The 18,842-nt window shown below is 32.4% G+C and overlaps 2 protein-coding genes across 3 annotated transcripts; one reads left to right on the top strand and one right to left on the bottom strand.

The window, feature by feature from the left end:
- Positions 1–1,877: 1,877 nt before the first annotated feature.
- Positions 1,878–3,273, bottom strand: LOC125586238 (glutathione S-transferase U8-like). The gene is made up of 2 exons (XM_048756108.1): positions 2,866–3,273; positions 1,878–2,473 (listed from the first exon to the last, which is right to left on the bottom strand). The coding sequence occupies exons 1-2, from the start codon at positions 3,187–3,189 to the stop codon at positions 2,117–2,119; spliced, it is 681 nt and encodes a 226-aa protein (XP_048612065.1). The 5' UTR covers positions 3,190–3,273; the 3' UTR covers positions 1,878–2,116.
- A 7,900-nt stretch (positions 3,274–11,173) lies between these two features.
- Positions 11,174–15,622, top strand: LOC106427890 (DNA replication ATP-dependent helicase/nuclease dna2-like). 2 transcript variants are annotated; one of them, XM_048755938.1, is made up of 5 exons: positions 11,174–11,581; positions 11,657–12,286; positions 13,022–14,122; positions 14,258–14,582; positions 14,787–15,622. In XM_048755938.1, the coding sequence occupies exons 2-5, from the start codon at positions 11,678–11,680 to the stop codon at positions 15,275–15,277; spliced, it is 2,526 nt and encodes an 841-aa protein (XP_048611895.1). In that variant the 5' UTR covers positions 11,174–11,581; positions 11,657–11,677; the 3' UTR covers positions 15,278–15,622. The 2 variants fall into 2 exon arrangements, with proteins under 2 accessions (XP_048611895.1, XP_048611923.1); XM_048755966.1 differs by having other exon boundaries at positions 11,174–12,286.
- The last annotated feature ends 3,220 nt before the right edge of the window (positions 15,623–18,842 follow it).

Here is an 18,842-nt window from a genome sequence, read left to right as displayed (position 1 = left end):
ATTTGAAGAATCTCCAAAATTTTGTTCAGACTGCATGAGGGAGTGTCAACAATCAGAGTTTTAGGATTAGGTTTATTTAAATTGTTTATTAATTATCTATGAAAATTAAAAGATAACGGTTGTGTTATGAATAAAGAGAAAAATAGACAGAAGAATTGATTTTTTTTTTAATTTCTGAAACTAGTTTTTCTTTTATATGCTTTTCAAAACGAAAGCAGAAAATTCATGTCAAAAACTCGATATTCCTTGTATATATGTCCACCGATATATCCAGTGGTAGGCTTTCAAAAATACAAAATTGAATGATAGTAACTAGCGAATTGTTTTTTTGCCAAAAGTAACTAGTGAATTGTTCACGGAGCCAAATACTTACGAAATGAATTCTCATTTGGATCTACCAACATGGCAACATTTCAGCCTCGTCTTCAGTGGAAATCCAAATTGTTAAGAGTCATAGCTACCAAAGCCAAATAAAATCTCCTCGAAAATTTAAAATAATAAAATCTCCACGTGACATGAGAGACATGATCTTCGTTAATAAAAGGAGTTTCAGAGAACAGAATACCAATGGTTTTTAAGTTTTAAATACATGAACAAAACGAAAAACTCGAGGGCAAAAGTCCAATATAGTGAAACCACCAAGGTCCGGTCCCATCACTGGAGAATTAACATTTTGGCATCATCAGGAACATGGGAACGACACGTAGCAACACGTAATTATTTTGGACTACTTCTGTGAACCAAGATATCTTTTTATAATTAAAAAAAAATGCAATAAAAAGTAGCAAGAGGTGTAGGAAAAAATATATTTGACGAGTAGTTTAGTTTGTCTTCTATTAGAAAATAATAACAAGAAGAGAACGAGGAAAATGAGTCAACTAATTAGTCTTCTAATAGACCTGATACAATCAAATTAGTCTTTGATAAATGTATTGTGAGATCACGAGTAAGAAAAGGCTGGATAGATTCGTTAAAGCGTAAAACACAAGAGATAAATTATTGAAGCAAATTAGTTTTTTTTTTGGATAAATTCTATTGGCTATCTGGTCAGCCTTGGAAGAACACATTTAATGTTATATAATGGATTAGCTCGAAAGCGTACTACATTGTATGATCCGAGTGTAAATATTTTTTGACTATTGCCAGAAGGTGAACCGGTCGCCAACGATCCACTATATAAACTATCTGGACTGGAATCTAAGCACAAACTGACTAATTAGTAATAATTTAAGTTTTAGAGGGAATCGATTCAAGACTAACATGGGTAAATTAGTTTATTTAGGCTTCTTATATATGCTTATAATTATAATTTTGTTTTTATAAATGTGTTAGCACAATAATGGGATGCTAGTTTTGAGGATGGTGGAAGTTAGATATACTAAAGAATCACGAAGGCTGAGATTGATTGGAACTATTTTCATTTTCTATAAAATTGGTGGTAGTCGTCTATGCCAATTCTACATGACAATTGGCCATGTCTTGGCTCCCTTCTCTCTATTTTTGCAGGCATAAATAAGAGTTATATAAATAAACTAATATTGTTCGTTTATCCATCCTTGTTTTTACAAAATTTTCCAATAATGTAAAAAGGCTAATTTAAAGAAAAAAAATAACTAACGAGTAACGACCTAAAAATATATTAACAATGGCCTCTAGATTTTAATAAAAATTGTGGGCTGGGCTGGGTCATTTGTAAAGCTTTTTCTCTTCTTAATAGGAAAACCCTTTTGACAAATATAAGCCCATGAAGTGGTGAGTATATTTCTGATGTTTGTGTTTTTGAGTGTATGTTTGGGTAATGCTTACCAGCCGGGTGAATTTTTTTCTTTTGGGTGAAACACCAACCGGGTGAATACAATCTTCTTGCTCTACTAAACTTACTTCTGCTAAACACGTTTCCACTAAATTTTCAATAAATTGTCCAACTTCATATTTTGTTTGAATGTTCCTTCTAGAGACTATAACCATTATAGAAAGTTACAGAAGTTTTAACAAATAATACACGTAATAAAAACAAAAACAACATACAAACAGCTTTTTTTGTGTGCAAACAAACAGCAGACTTTTCTAGATATAACATACATACTTTTCATAAAGTAAGAGAGTCTTTGTCTTACTACGCTTCATTGGATGCGTTATTTCCAAATTGGGCTTTGAAAAGAGCCATGAGCTTCTCCTTAGGCGGCAAGACTTCCTTAATAATATTATTCCGAACGAAATTCTGCGACCAACGTTGAAGTTTTGGAAACCTCTCTGCGGTCATGATCATCACACCTGAAGCTTCTTGCGCAATTCCAAACCAATATGCTATGAAATCAGCTGCTATATCAACAAAACCAATTGTCTCTCCTCCGAAAAACTGTTTATCTCCAAGATCTTCTTCGAGGTATTTCAAACCGTCATAGGCTTCTTCTACCATCTTCTCTCTTTCGCTTTCAGGTCCCCAACAAGCCTTCCACAATGTTAACATTACCTAAAACATACAGAACAATGTTGGTGTTTGCTTGTAAGTTGTAACTAGACGATAAATCCAATCAGTTTTTTGCATAACTATTCTCTAATTTGTAAATAGATTTAACAACACTCTCCTAAGAAAAAAGCTATGTGATGTAATCAAAATTGTATCAAATTAACGCTTTTCAAACATGCATATTTAGTGATAAATGTGTGTTTTGATAACATGTGATATTACAAAAATGCAATGTTCAAAAAAGCGGTAGACACGGTAATTAATAAGACGCTATATAAACAGCTTTTAAAAAAATGTTTTCGAAAAATGCCTTCGATTATGATCAATTTGCGGTTTAAGTGGACAAAAATGAATGTTTTCACTATAAAATCTCATATATATCAACATGTGTGTACCTTATCATCCACATACTTAGCCCAAAAACGGGCCATAGAGCGTTCATAAGGATCGTGAGGCAACAGAGGGTAACTTGTCTTCCAAGTATCTTCAATGTATTCGACAATCACCAGAGACTCAGCTATCGATTTGCCTTGGTGGACGAGGACAGGGACTTTCTTGTGTATAGGGTTTAATTTGAGAAGCATAGGGCTCTTCTGAACATAAACATCTTCTTCGATGTATTCATACGGTATGCCCTTAAGTTTCAGGACCATTTCTACTCTTTTGCTGAAAGGACTTCCCCATAACCCCAAAACCTGTACTTGTTCTTCTTGGTTCATCTTTCCCGCTTAGAAACAAATAATTTGGTTTGGTTTTCTTCTTTGTGTGTGTCTGTGTTTTGAGAAATGGTGGTGAGCAGCTATTTATAGCAATTTAGGATTTGGTTAAATGAAGGATAAATGAATTATTGCTAACGATGATGCCAACAAAATGCTTGTTGGCTAAGATTTTGACTTTCATGTAGGGTAGTGGTTGAGCATGTATTGTATGTATTGTGATTTAACTACTACATATAGTTGTGTAAAATGTCACACAATTTAAAGTGCTAGTACATAACGTTTTATTGTAAATTTTTGTCATCCTGACCTTCGATGTGAAACTATGAAGTATGAACATCTATGTTAGTACCTTCAGAATTTTCAAAGTTATAAGCTTTGCTCCTTGATCGATACGTGATTGAAATAAAAGATCGGTACCCTCAGTTTTTGACGGATTCAATACTTTCTTATTAAGTTATTTTTCAGTCTGACTCGTTCCTATTGATTACGTAAGCGATTACGTTCGTAGATTTTGAAGAAACGGGTCCTTATTGTCTAACTGGATTATTTAGAAAAGGCCATCATCATTTCTGGGACCAACCTTTTAACTTATGAAGGTAACATCTTTAAATTACAAGTCTCTGAGAAAGGCCTAAAACAAACCTACTAGCGAAGTTTGCCACTGTTTTGGTTTGAGAATGATTTATTATTGTGTACACAGTTTCATTGTTTGATTAGAAAATCAAATTCACATAATTCAAGAAAAATTCATTATTTTTATAACATCAATTAGTTAACATGTTGGTTAACCGTATCAAATTATCTATCGAACACTTTGGCTTTGGATGTGCTCAAATGTGAAGTTTGTTTTATAAGCTATTGTTTCAATTGATACTTGAATTTTCGTTTTTCAGCTTTTTCTGCTACCAGTTATATAGAAAATAAAAATATACAAATACATGCAGATTAAAATATCTTGTCAGTTTTTTTCTTTTTAAAAATACTATTTTGGACATAAGAAAATCTAATCTATCAACATTTGGAAAGCTGAATTTACCCGTTGGGAACTTCCACCTGATTTTCTGTCGTTGATACTATAAATCTATATGCATGATCAATTGATCATGCATAACAAACCATACAGTATCAGCTAATATTAACCAACCCTAAACGGCTAAACCCCCACAAAGGTGCTCTCTATATAAAAACAATTAAATAAATCAATGATCGTGGAGAGAATCGGTTCACATAATGATTCGAGGGAAGATCTCTTTAGTATGCAAACACAATGATAATAAGCGAAAATGAAGTCAAAAGAAGTCGAATATCATAAGTCTATAAAACGCATAATACTAAGTACTCCCAGCATTGGCTCATAGAGAACAAATAATCTTTTCTCTAATGATCTGATGTCTCGTACTTCCCTGCTTTCATTTCACGCTTTATATGAGTGCTTACGTAGAAAACACTCCATGCGAATGTAGTGGTTGTAATCTACTAAGTTGTGGTTAAGTTACAAATATTTTTACTAAGTTGTGGTTTCTTACTATGTAATAAGAAAACGTATTAAAATGACATATCAATACTATTAAAAGGGAAGGAGTCATAAAAATCTACTTATAACAAGTCATAGTTGGACCATTTCATTTAACTAGAATTCCTATTATTTCTCATACTACTAACTTCATTATTCTTCACTAAAGACAAATTAGTCATAAAAAATGATACTAACCTAATTCTCTACATATACATTTACTATATACACATTATTCCATCATAATTATTTTGTGTTATTATTAAATAATGTCCACCCTATATTTGTAATGGTTACTTGTGATTTATTTAATAGTAAATATCTTTAGAGACTATAAACATAATACAATATCGACTGTAAAAAAATTTACATCTTTTACAGAGATCAACCATTATTTTATACCAACCTTATTAACTAAACTCATCTCATTAACCATGTTATATATATGAACACTTCAGCATTATCATTCACAAACTAAAAGATGTTTGTCACAACTTAATATTCCAAATTGGTTGTATTATTTAATACCAAACCAGTTCTTATACGAATTCATATATATGATTATGGTCTACATAAACCCGGTTCAATCTTTCCATCTGCTATATTTTCAGAAAATGGCTATTTATCTTTGGTTCTGTTAAATATTTAGTCTAACTAATTATAAATCGGTTAGTGATAACTTCTAAAAACTTTGAAAACACATAGTTATGTGTTAACACTATATCGATACTTTAAAATAGGTTAGCAGTAGAATTGTGTTTTAGAACAAAATTTACTTATTTTAAAACATAATATTATTTTGAAAATAGTTTTGATACTATGTGTTATATTAAACATAGTTATATATATATTTTAAATAAATAATTATATACATAATTTATACTTTTGGTTAACTAAATTATTTATCAACCAAATAAAAATATTCAGGTAATTCAAGTTTTCGGGTTATCCGGTTTATAAATAGAACTTTTATGATATTTGGTTATTTAAAATTGAATGTAATTAATATTTTTAAATATATAATTTTTATTTGAAAATTCAGGTACTCATTTGGTTTTCGGTTTGGTTTCATTTTTTCAGTCATAGATATATGGTTTGCTCTATTATTTATGCAATTCAGTTCAATTTTGGTTTTTCAGTTTAGTACGGATTGGTCTGTGTTTTTGGATAAATGTGCTCAAACTTATACATTATCTTATATAGAAATTTGTTTAAAATATATTTAATTACAAAAACAAACCTGCGCTTTTCAAGCACAGGTGAAAATCTAGTACTCTATTAAAATAGAGTACTATTTTTTTATCTACCATACACAAGTCTATGTTAGACCATTCATTAAAAATTTAATTAAATATCCTAAAATTACTCATATATGATATTTTTCTAACAAAAACAATATACATCTAAACAATAATATTTCTAAGAAAACATAAATATATTGTCATTAAGTAATTATCATTTGACTGTTTATCATGTTTAATATAGACCATATTTTATATATTTCAGTAACTAATTTTGAAATTAAATAGTATAGCCCAATTTTTTTAAATTATCAAACTAAATTTTTATATAAAACAAAATAAATAATATTTTATTGGTTGTAACATTTTATGTTGATATTTTTAGTAAAAATAAAAACATTAAACTAAAATAATATTTTATAATATAACAAAAATAATTTAATTTATTCACATAAAAAAAATTTGTGAATAAAAATTTATAAAAAAAGAAGCTAATAATTTTTTTAATTAATTCATATAAAAATAATGTTTAAAATTGAGTTATTAATATTGATGTTGCATTTTAAATAAATAAACAAAAATACTTCATTAAAATATGATTTGTACAATATCATCAAACAAATTTCAACAAATATAAAATTTCAAAATAAAAATTATATACATAAAATTGATATTAGATATATATCTTTATAACATATTTTATATTTTAAATATTAATTAAAAATATAAATATGTCCGCACGGATGTGCGGGTTAATATCTAGTTCTTTATTAAACAGATGGAATACTATTTTTCTAACAGTAATTTATTTTGAAATTGATAATTTCATGACTATAGAGATTCATTATGTATTAAACATTAACGAGTTACTAGATCTTACGATTTGACCACAAGTCTGATTCGGATATGAAAACTCAATGAAAATATTATACCGGACCGAAATAATAATAATAGAACAGCTTTTAAATATTTTAGATATCTAATAATAAATATAAATTCATTTAATATTTGAGTTTACGGTCACAAAAAAAATACCCGCGCTTCTTAAGCGCGGATCAAAATCTAGTGTATTAAACATTAACTTGTTAATAAAGTGATTGTTTTTTGGGATTTTTGCAAAATTGACCTATAACTTAAAGTCAAACACAAAACTAACCTCCTTTTTTTTTGAAAATTGGTTTTGCCCTATTCACCCCACAAGTTCATATAATTTACGAAAATGCCATCCATTTTTTTTTATTTTTTTTTTCGAAAATGACATTTTTACTCTCTCACCCTCATCATCTTCAAGTAATTACAAGATTGCCATTGTCATCAATACCACAACCACCATGAACAACCAATTTGAAGCTCTTAATGCTCCTAAAATCGATTTACCCTTCTTCTTTTTCCATTCTTGTGACCTAAACACAACATATCTCTCACTTTCTCTCCACAATGAGCTAAAAAAACTCAAGATTTTGATTCTAAAATTTTTATGGTTCATAGAGTCATAGAAGCTAACGATTATGGGTGGGTGACTTCCGTTTGTGATTCTGTGTGCTTGGAGAAGCCTTATGTATGCTAAGGAACTTATCTCACTAATTTAAGGTATGACATCGAGTTTTTTTCCAGATCTGTTCGTCAGACGACTTACTTGGGAAGTCGTCTGGCTGTAGACGACTTACCTTTCAGTCGTCTGGCTGTAGACGACTTACCTGGAAGTCGTCTGGTCAACGCAGAGGTTATTTTTGCAATTGACTTTGAAATCTGTAACCTGAGACGACTGAAAGTTAAGTCGTCTACTATTGTTTGGTTTCAAAAAAAATTCCAAAGAACCTAGACGACTTACATTTCAGTCGTCATAGGTTAGTTTTGTATTTGACTGGATAATTTCAGAAGTTTGACTTCCCCAGACGACTTACATTTCAGTCGTCTGGCGAAAATTAAAATAATAATATTTTTTTTAAAGTAAACGACTTACAATTAAGTAGTCATAGGTTAGTTTTGCAATTGAAAAAAAAAACTTTAAGATTTAATTATACACAGACGACTTATAATTCAGTCGTCCACCAGACGACTTAATTGTAAGTCGTCCAGGATTTTTTTCCGAGATTCTGGTCAAACCTCGTAAATCCTGGACGACTTACATTTCAGTCGTCTCGTGGACGACTGAATTATAAGTCGTCTGTATATAATTAAATCTTGAAGTTTTTTTTTTCAATTGCAAAACTAACCTATGACGACTTAACTTTAAGTCGTCTACTTTTAAAAAAATATTATTATTTTAATTTTCACTAGACGACTGAAACGTAAGTCGTCCAAAAAGTCAAACTTCTGAAATAATCCAGTCAAATGCAAAACTAACCTCTGACGACTGAAATGTAAGTCGTCTAGCTTTTTTGGAGTTTTTTTTTTAACCAAACAATAGTAGATGACTTAACTTTCAGTCGTCCGAAATAACAGATTTCAAAGTCAATTGCAAAAATAACCTCTGCGTTGACCAGACGACATATAGTTTAGTCGTCTAGACAACTTAGATTGAAGTCGTCCGCGTCTTCTCCACTAGTTTTTAAGTCTTCTACGTTAGTTTTTGAATAACTTGTATTTTTAAGAGTGATAAGTAACTTCAAGATATGTAAAACTCATATTTACAAAATATGTTCTCTCCCTTAGTTTTACTAAATTTGACTAAGTTTTTCAATGCAAACTTATAAAAAATATGATATGCTTTGACTAGTTACTATTGTTTGTTTCCATCTCTTACCAACATTCTTGTTTATTAAGATGAGAAAAAGGCCATTGGAGTTTATTATTGCATATGAGAGATCCAAAGATAAGAAAAAGGCTACTGAAGTCTATTATTTCATTGATTTGTAAATGTGTAAACACATTGTTAGCACATTTAATACATCTTGGAAAACATTATTACTGATTTTACAAAAAATTCACAACTAAAAGAGTATACATGCAATTCATAAAACAGATCACAAACAAAACTATTATAGATCATTCATCTACAAAGACAAGCTTGGATTCCACTTGAGTAGACAAGACCAGACAACTTTTAAGAAGTTCAGACGACTTCTAAGAAGTCCAGACGACTTCCAGGAAGTTCAGACGACTTTGCCAGAAGACTTTTAGGAAGTTCAGACGACTTCCAGACGACTTTACAGGAAGTCCAGACGACTTTACAGGAAGTCCAGACGACTTTTAGGAAGTCCAGACGACTTCCAGACGACTTCCAGATGACTTCCAGACGACTAACAAGTAAGTCGTCCCAGAAGTTTTCCAGATCTGAAAAACCTGCATATTAAATCCAGATCTGAAAAACCTGCATATTCAAAAACGTTCAAATGGCTTAAAAACAGAAAAAATGAGTGGAAGATTATATAAATCTACCTTTACAGAACACACAAAAATACATATCTAAAAATAATAGATCTACCTTTAAATTAGTGGAAGATGAGTACCAAATAATTAAAAACCTGCAAAAAAAAAATAGATTAGTAACAAAGACATGAGACAAAATTGAAAAATTCATATAAAGTTTGGTGTTTTCAAGTCAAAGAGATTAGAGTGGGTTTGGAGAGTTTTAGTTTGGGAAAAAAGTAAGAACTTTATACAACAAGAAGTTACCAAATGAAGAAAAATCAGACATAAGAACTTACCAAATCGCTCAGAAAAATCCAGACGACTTCCTAGAAGTCCAGACGACTTCCTGGAAGTCCAGACGACTTCCTGGAAGTCCAGACGACTTCCTAGAAGTCCAGACGACTTCCAGGAAGTCCAGACGACTTCCTGGAAGTCCAGACGATTTTGTCAGAAGACTTCCAGACGACTTCCAGACGACTTCCAGACGACTAACAGGTAAGTCGTCCCAGAAGTCTTCCAGATCTGAAAAACCTGCACATCAACCAGATCTGAAAAACCTGCATATTCAAAAACGTTCAAATGACTTAAAAATAGAGAAAATGAGTGGAAGATTAGATAAATCTACATTTATAGAACACACAAAAATACATATCTAAAATTAATAGATCTACCTCTAAATTAGTGGAAGATGAGTACCATTTGATTAAAAATCTGCAAAAGAGATAGATTAGTAAGAAATACATGAGACAAAACTGAAAAATTCATATAAAGTTTGGTGTTTTCAAGTCAAAGAGATTAGAGAGAGGTTGGAGAGTTTTAGAATGATGAACATTACATTTTTGTTGCAGCCATTTGAGAGGAGGAGAGAGAATGTGTAAATTTTTCTTTATATAGGGAGACAAAAATTCAATTAGATTAAATATTTTTGACTCAGACGACTTCCTGGACGACTTACATTTCAGTCGTCTGGTGAAGAAATTAAAACAGACGACTTACATGTAAGTCGTCCAGAAGAGTTTAATATTTTTAGCGGGAAATTAAATATTTTTAGCGGGAAACTAAAATAGAAGACTTTCCAGACGACTTACAAGTAAGTCGTCTGGACGACTGAAATATACGTCGTCCGGGTAAATTATTTAACAGACGACTGAAATATAAGTCGTCCACACCCTAAACATAACCCCTAAACTTAATTATCTAATTAAACACTTCATAAAACCAAATCAAACTTGAAAAGTGTTTACTATACACAGAAATAAACACATATAGGTGAAAACTAATTTTTGAAAAAAACATTTTAGTTTTCCAAAATCTAACCCTAACAATACATACAATACTACAACATATGTTTGCCAAACTCCTAAACCAATGTATTTCATGATTCACTACTTCCACTCATATATCTTCAAAACAAATCAATTTTATCATATCTTAATTTATATCAGTTAAAACTGTTTATAATTACTTGATTTTTATTTTTTACGCATCAAAATATTTTTTTACAAGATTTATAAATTATTTTTAAAATAAACTGGTACCAGACGACTTACACTTCAGTCGTCCAGACGACTTACACTTCAGTCGTCCAGACGACTTACACTTCAGTCGTCCAGACGACTTACACTTCAGTCGTCCAGACGACTTCCAACATCTCAGACGACTCAGACGATTTACTGGGGCTATATTCGTAAAAATAGCTTCTGTTTTTTTGTTTGGTCACAAGGGGCTGAGCTGTAATTTCACTAGGCTTTTAGGTTAGTTTTACATTTGATTCAAGTTTGGGTATAGGTTTGGAATTAAAATCAAGTTGTGGGTTAGTTTTGGCAAAAACCCCTTGTTTTTTTGGGGAACCTAGATAAATTGATAGTAGGCAAATGGTGTCCTGTGTCCACCATGAATGCTTTGTTCTACATGTTCCCGACCTTTCTTCTTCGTTTTGTGAATTAATTTATCGTAAACCAAAACATAAAAAACCAAAAATTATTTATGCATGCAAAGTGCTATTCTCGCTTCGTAATCACTAAAAAAAATAAAAGAAAAATCGAAATATTAAGACATTTTTTTTGGAAATTGTTAAAAAAAAAACAGGATATTTCTTGGAAATTGTTGAAACTACACATCACTTCCCAATTATGTTTGACCTTTCGGCTTCATCCTCCTTATAAGTAGATCAAACTGAGTAGAAAAATTATTCTTGCCTCTTCATCTTCGTTTGGCTTTTCATCTTCTGTATCCGTGCTTCTGTGGAGTTGCTTTCTTGGTACCATTCGTTTTGCTTTGCCTTGTAAGACAAGCTATGTAGCTATGTTCTACTAATTAATTAAGTACGAACAGTACTAACATTTTTCTCTGTTATTAGGTTGCAGAAATTTCTAGTAACATGAATTGGGAAGAGAAGACTAGTCTGGTTAACAAAGTCTTCTCTTGGTCAATTGAAGATATTCTCAACAAAGACATCTTCAAAACCAATATAAGGACGATACCAGACACGTTTAGGTCCGTTGATGAGTACCTTAAGTGCTTTGTTCCTCATCTACTAGAGGAAACACGGACAGAGTTGTCCTCAAGCTTGGGATCTCTGTCAAAATCTCCTGTCTCTCGCATAAGCTCTGCCCAGCCAACGAAAATAGAATTTCCGAGTAAAACATCAAACAGTTTCCTTGTATCACTGATGAAATTTAATGCAGAGGGAAGCAGAACAACGTACGAGCCGAAATGTGGTGATCTCATTGCTCTTACGAATATATCAGGGCCAAGACGCGTCTACGACTTGGACCCTCTGGTTCTTGCATATGTATTCTCTGTTGAAGATGAACTAGGTTTCTCTGTTCATTTGTCTACGTCTACATCCATATCCATCGATGAGGGATTTCCATTTAGTTCTTGTGTCTATCTAATGACTTTAACCACAAACACTCGTATCTGGAACGCTTTGCACGGATGTGGCAATTTGAGTCTCATCAACAGTGTCCTTCAGGCTAATACTGCGGTAAGTTAATAAAAATATTATTTTTATCATAAATTGTTGTGTTTGTTATATTCGTATAATATGTATTTTTTTTTGCTTTTTATTCTTGAGCCTAGAACTATAGTATTTTATAAGAACAAGCTTATAGTATATTAAGGAACATATATGATTATAATTTATTTTTTTTAATTCTATGTTTTTGTGTTTGTTATATTCGTATAATATGTATTTTTATGCTATTTTTCTTGAGCCTATAACTATAGTATTTTATAAGAACAAGCTTATTGCATAGGTTATTAATGTTAATACTTTGAGTTGAATATCTCAACTTTTGAGATCCCCATTCATTTAAATATTTTTTTTTGTTTATTGTGAAAACCCCAAAATTAAGAAATATGCAATAGAATATTCTCTAAATCTCTAGACAAAACATGAGGCTATGTAAGTAAATAAAAAGAACATATATGATTATAATTTTTTTTTTATTGTAAATTTTTGTTTTTGTTATATTTGTATAATATGTATTTTATGCTATTTTTCTTGAGCCAACTAAATTTTATAAGAACAAGCTTATTGCATAGGTTTTTAATGTTGAGATTGAGTTGAATATCTCAACTTTTGAGATCCCCATTCATTTAAATACATTTTTGTTTGTTTGTTGTGAAAGCCCCAAAATTAAGAAACTATGCAATACATGCTCTAAAGACAAAACATGCGGCTAATGGGGAATGATTGTGGTTATTCTTCTATTTTCAGGAAACAGAGAACTCTGTTCCTTCTAGGGATTGGGGAAAAGATGTTTTGGATATGATACGTTCAGCCAACTTGAACTCTAGTCAGGAATCTGCAGTTTCAAGTTGCCTTGAGACAAGGAATCTACGTGACAAGACTTGTGTGAAACTAATATGGGGACCACCTGGTACTGGCAAAACAAAGACGGTTGCTACTCTTCTCTTCGCCCTTCTCAACCTAGGTTGCAAAACAGTTGTGTGCGCTCCTACAAACACTGCTGTGGCGGAAGTTGCATCTAGGCTCTTGGTGTTGTTTAAGGGATCTTCTTCATCTGAACATTCTACTTACGGTCTGGGGAATATTGTCTTAGCCGGGAACCGAGGCAGGATGGGGATAGACAGCAAGAATGAAGATCTCCTTGATGTGTTTCTTGACCATCGCATCAGTAAACTGAAGGAACTTTTATCGCCACTTACTGGATGGAAACAGAGTTTGGAGCTTTTCATAGAGTTTCTTGAAGACCCGGAGTCTCTTTACAAGAAATGTCTCTTGAAACGTGAAGAACAGGCGAAGGAAAGAGGCAAAAAGGGAAAAAATTTTTTTTTAAGTTTTGGAGAGTATATAAAGAAGATTTTTGAAAGGTTAAGTGAAAAATTGAAGGCTAATATGGTGGATTTGTACACACATCTGCCTAAGTCTGAGCATGTGAAGAAAATGGTCGAAGGCTGCGATGCTCTTCTTGGTGTCAAACAATTCTTGGAGGAGAATTCTTCTAAAGATGATTTTAAGATTGGCAGCTCTTTATTTGATAGCTTCAACAAAATCGTCGGTGTTGATTTCCTTCAGCCTCTACGTTTGCTTCCCAGCTGTTTTGGGGTTCAAGCCTTGTTGGAAGATGAGGATATAAGGAAATTTTGCCTGACAAATGCACACATCATCTTCTGTACTGCCTCTGGCGCTGCCGAGATGACCGCGGAGAGGACAGGATCCGTAGAGCTGCTAGTAGTTGATGAGGCAGCTCAACTTAAGGAATGTGAATCAGCTGCTGCATTGCAACTTCAAGGCCTGCACCATGCTGTTCTAATAGGAGATGAGCTTCAACTACCAGCAATGGTGCAAAGCGAGGTATCTCTTTTGTTTTGTACTGTTTATATTTGTTATTTTAAATATAGTTTCTGTGAAACTTTTAAATATTTTTTATGTTTTTTTTAGAATGCAAATGTTGAAATAGCGTTTGATAGTCTTGTGTTACCCATGCAGATATGTGAGAAGACCAAATTTGGGAGAAGCCTGTTTGAGAGATTGGTTTTGCTTGGCCATAACAAACATTTGCTTGACGTTCAATACCGTATGCATCCCTCTATAAGTGTTTTCCCCAACATAGAGTTTTATGATGGGAAGATCTCTGATGCTGCGAATGTCAAAGAAAGCAACTATCAAAAGAGGTTTCTTGAAGGAAGCATGTTTGGTTCTTTCTCGTTTATCAACGTGGGACTTGGGAAGGAGGAGTTTGGTGATGGACATAGTCCCAAGAACATAGTTGAAGTTGCTGTTATTTCTGATATCATATCCAAACTTTTCAAAGGTATTTTACTATATCATATTAAATATATTAAGAATAACATAGTATGTGTGTTTTTTTTCAAAAAAATATGCATTGCATGTATTAGGTGAGATACTATGTATAGAAATACTATGTTTATATATATATATATATATTATGAAAACGCATTTGTACAGAGATGCTATGTTTTATATTCTTTTGTAATTTGCATATTATTTGAAACAGTGTCATGTGAGACAAAGACGAAGATGAGCGTTGGGGTTATTTCACCTTATAAAGGTCAAATAAGAGCAATCCAAGAGAGAGTTGGAGATGAGTACACTCCTCTATTTGGTGATGAGCTTTTTACTTTGAATGTTCGGTCGGTTGATGGGTTTCAAGGAGGAGAGGAAGATGTCATTATCATATCCACCGTCAGAAGTAACGATAACGGAAAAGTAGGGTTTCTCAGTAACCGTCAAAGAGCCAACGTAGCACTCACTCGTGCAAGGCACTGTTTATGGGTGATTGGGAATGAGACAACTTTGGCGTTGAGTGATTCGATTTGGACAAAGCTGATAAGGGACTCGAAGAGGCGTGGATGTTTCCATGATGCTGCTAATGACAAGAACCTAAGAGAAGTCATGAATGATGCTCTGCTTGAGGTCGACATGTCTGATGTGTTTTCGAGTTTTCAATCTCTTTCTATCCGGAAAGGTAGAAGAAATGCATGGTAGTTGTGTAAACTCATTTTACATATCCATGTTTATTTATTATTTTCTCAATAAAATTTATGTGCTTTGTCCAAAAAAATAATTATGTGATTGTGAACTTGGTTATTTATGTGTGGTTATTTTACTACTTCTAGGTGTTTTTAAAATGGTGTTATTTTTTGACAAATGATCTCATTAATAGCAAATTAAAAATACATCATCAATAAGCACATTTAAGTTACAAAAAATAAATAAACAAACACATTTTCTTAAACATATTATTACATAGGTATCAGATAGCCATATAATGAGAATGATGTAACATAAGAAATGAATTTGACTTAAATATAGTTTTATTCTCTAACAGAAAGTAAATCAGATATTGTCCTTTTAATTTCAGTTCATATATTAAATTGAAATTTAGAATAATTTCTTGCTAACAAGATTAATATTCTCATAATATTTAAATTCAACTTCAAGGTTTTGAAGTTCATAAAATATTCTCTTAACATAGACACATATATATAAATGTCTTTTCTTTTGTTTTAGATATAAAATAAAATTATAAAAAAATTCAAGGACTCATTTAATAATAAAAAATCTTATTACTAAAATGAGTATGTGAATAGTTTATTCATAAACTTTTTTTTCTTCCAAAAAATGTTGCTCAATTGAATAAAGTTTTCTCTAAGTTTTCCTTCAAAATGAAAAATTATTAGAGATGGTCCGAAGAACTGAACTGAATCTGATTCAAAAAATAGTACTGAATCTGAACTGAAATTGGTTAAATATCCGAAAGGATATCTTCTATCTAAATATACTATCTTTTTCTCCTTGCCAAATCTATTGATTTTTCCTGAAGATATATCTCCTTAATCATAAACCAATGATCAGCTTCTTCAAAGATATCTTCTATCTAAATATACTATCTAGATATGCAGTTACCTCCAATGCTTGATTCAAGCAACAATGTGTTGTTCTTGGGAAGATCAACCAACCCATCTCTCGTTGATCCGAACCGAGTGTTGAATCTCCACAATCAGATGGGGGGATGTAGTAGCTCCTCAGAGAACAAGTTACCTCATTGGTTACGGGATGCTGTTACTGTTCCCGCTGCAAAGTCACCAGAACCACCCACTTTGCCTCCAACCGTGTCAGCTATAGCTCAATCAGTACGAGTTTTATACGGTAAAGATTCTACTACCATTCCACCGTTTGTGATACCAGAGCCGCCAACTCATGTTCCCAGAGATCCAAGACACCACAGTCTGCGAAAGTAAAAGAAACGTAAATCACGTCCATCAAGTCAAATGACTACAGACATTGCTAGTAGCAGCCACAATGTCGCAGAAAGCAGCTCTCAAGGCAATCCTCCGTTGCCTCCATCGTCTCTATCAGGTGAACCAGCTTCATCCGAGCCAATCAGAGTTCCAGCTCCTACAGAAGAACCATCTCAAGTAACTAAACCAAGTCTAAAGGAAGTCACTGATGCGTCGCCAGAGAGCAAATTCTCTGAGCCTAAATCTACCAACCAGGATGGAGACTCATGTTTAGACACCTGTGATGCTGATCAACTTCGGATTCATTTAGACGATAAGCCTATGGATGTGGAACAAGAATCTGAAAATGCGTCAAACAAGCAATGTGAGCCAACAGAGGCTGAAACTCCAAACATGGACGCAGAACAATTGCATTGAAACTATATATAACAGTGTTGATTTTGTTTAGGTCCTTGCGATCAAAGTGGTACTATATATGGATGGCTATTAAGTTTTGTAGGCACGACGCAAATCAGTGAAGAAGCAGTATATGTACTGCTGGATTTTACCATTTTTATTAAATTCTTCTTGATTGTAAAGCTTGTGTAAGAGAATCACAGAAGCTTATTTTAATGATCTAACTGGTTGTTGGTTTGGTTTGTTTAACACCAGATAATGTAGATTGTAATGCTTACTAGAATGCTTCAGTCAGAAAAAATTTCTTACTTCAGTTGAAATTCTCTTCCGGTTCAGTAGGTTCCTATTACCGAATTATTTATCACCGGTATTAATCAGTATTCAGTTGTATTGCTCTGGATTTTCTATAGACAATTTGGAGGGTAAATTCATATAGAAAAAGAAGTTTGAAAGACTGCACAGAGCAGCTGGTTTCTTTTCTCCTGACGTTTTAATATGCTTCAGAAATTGACACCCACACACTAAACATTCTCTTTTTTTTTTTTGGTCAGCCACTAACATTCTCTATAGTCCCATAATAAAATATTAGATCCGGCCTTTTAATAAATTTTTTTAAAATAAATTATTTGTGAAATCAAATAATTGACTAAAATACTCAAATAATTTATAAAAATTAGAAACTAAGTAATAGCATTTTTGTAGGTTTAGATACTACAAAACAATTTCATTTAAAATAAAATCAACTAAATTAATAGAAACTTCTAACAAATAAGACACATAAATAGTTTACCAAAATATAATAATAAGACACGTAAATAAACACAAATCACAGACAACATACAAACAACAAGACTTCAGCTTTTGACGGATTCAATACTTTCATATCAAGTTATTTTTACATTCTGACTCGTTCTTATTGATTACGTAAGCAAGTTTACAACTGGATATTTTTAGAAAAGGCCATCATCATTTCTACGCCCAACAACTTAAAAATCTCTTAGAGGCCCAAAACCTCAGACTAAACTACGATAAGCAAAAAAAAAAAAAAAAAACAAAACTACGATAAGCAATTTTGATTAAGCTGATAATGAAATTGAACTACTAGGGAAGTTGGGCACATAGCGCGAAACATTAACAAAAAATATAGCCCACATGGACGTGGTCGAGTGGTAGTCAAGGATCGTTTTGAGTTCAAACTTCCTTCAAAACTACAGTGTGGAAACAGGGGTTTTATATTGTTCCTTTGGTTGGTCGGATCTCTGGACCGTTCTCCAGCTGACCCGATGCTAGTAGCTCGAGTGTGGTTGAAGGGAGTCCATTGAATCGGATTACCTGAGTTATATAAAAAAATTAACAAACAATACACTATCCTACATCTCGGAGCTAATAATTGACCCTAAACCCCAAAAGGTGCTCTCTATATATATAAACTTAATAAATCAATGATTGTGAAGAGAATAGGTTCAAATAATGATTCGAGGGAAGATCTCTTTGGTATGCAAAGCACAATGAAAATAAGCAAGAAAATGTAGTCAAAAGAAGTCGAATATCTTCTGTCTATAAAACGCATAATACTAAGTTCCCATCATTGGCTGATAGAGAACCAAAAATATTTCTCTAATGATATGATGTCTCACACTCCCTCCTTTACTCTCACGCTTTATATGAATAGTGCTTACGCAGAAAACACTCTATGAGAATGAAGTGGTTGTATTTTACTAATTTGTGGTTTCGTAAGATTGGTCGACATCAAAAACGATTTTTAAAAAAATACATTATATACACATAAAAAGTTGCCAGTCTAAAGACTAATGCAAGTGTTTTTTTGAAGCACCAGTCCACAGGAATGCATTACACAATCTTTCATGTTTACGTTCCGTAACTAAATTGGACACCACCTTCACAATGTAAAG

The sequence above is a fragment of the Brassica napus genome, chromosome A1 (genome assembly GCF_020379485.1).
Source record: "Brassica napus cultivar Da-Ae chromosome A1, Da-Ae, whole genome shotgun sequence".
Classification (NCBI taxonomy): domain Eukaryota; kingdom Viridiplantae; phylum Streptophyta; class Magnoliopsida; order Brassicales; family Brassicaceae; genus Brassica; species Brassica napus.
This window is presented reverse-complemented; position numbering and strand designations above follow the sequence as displayed.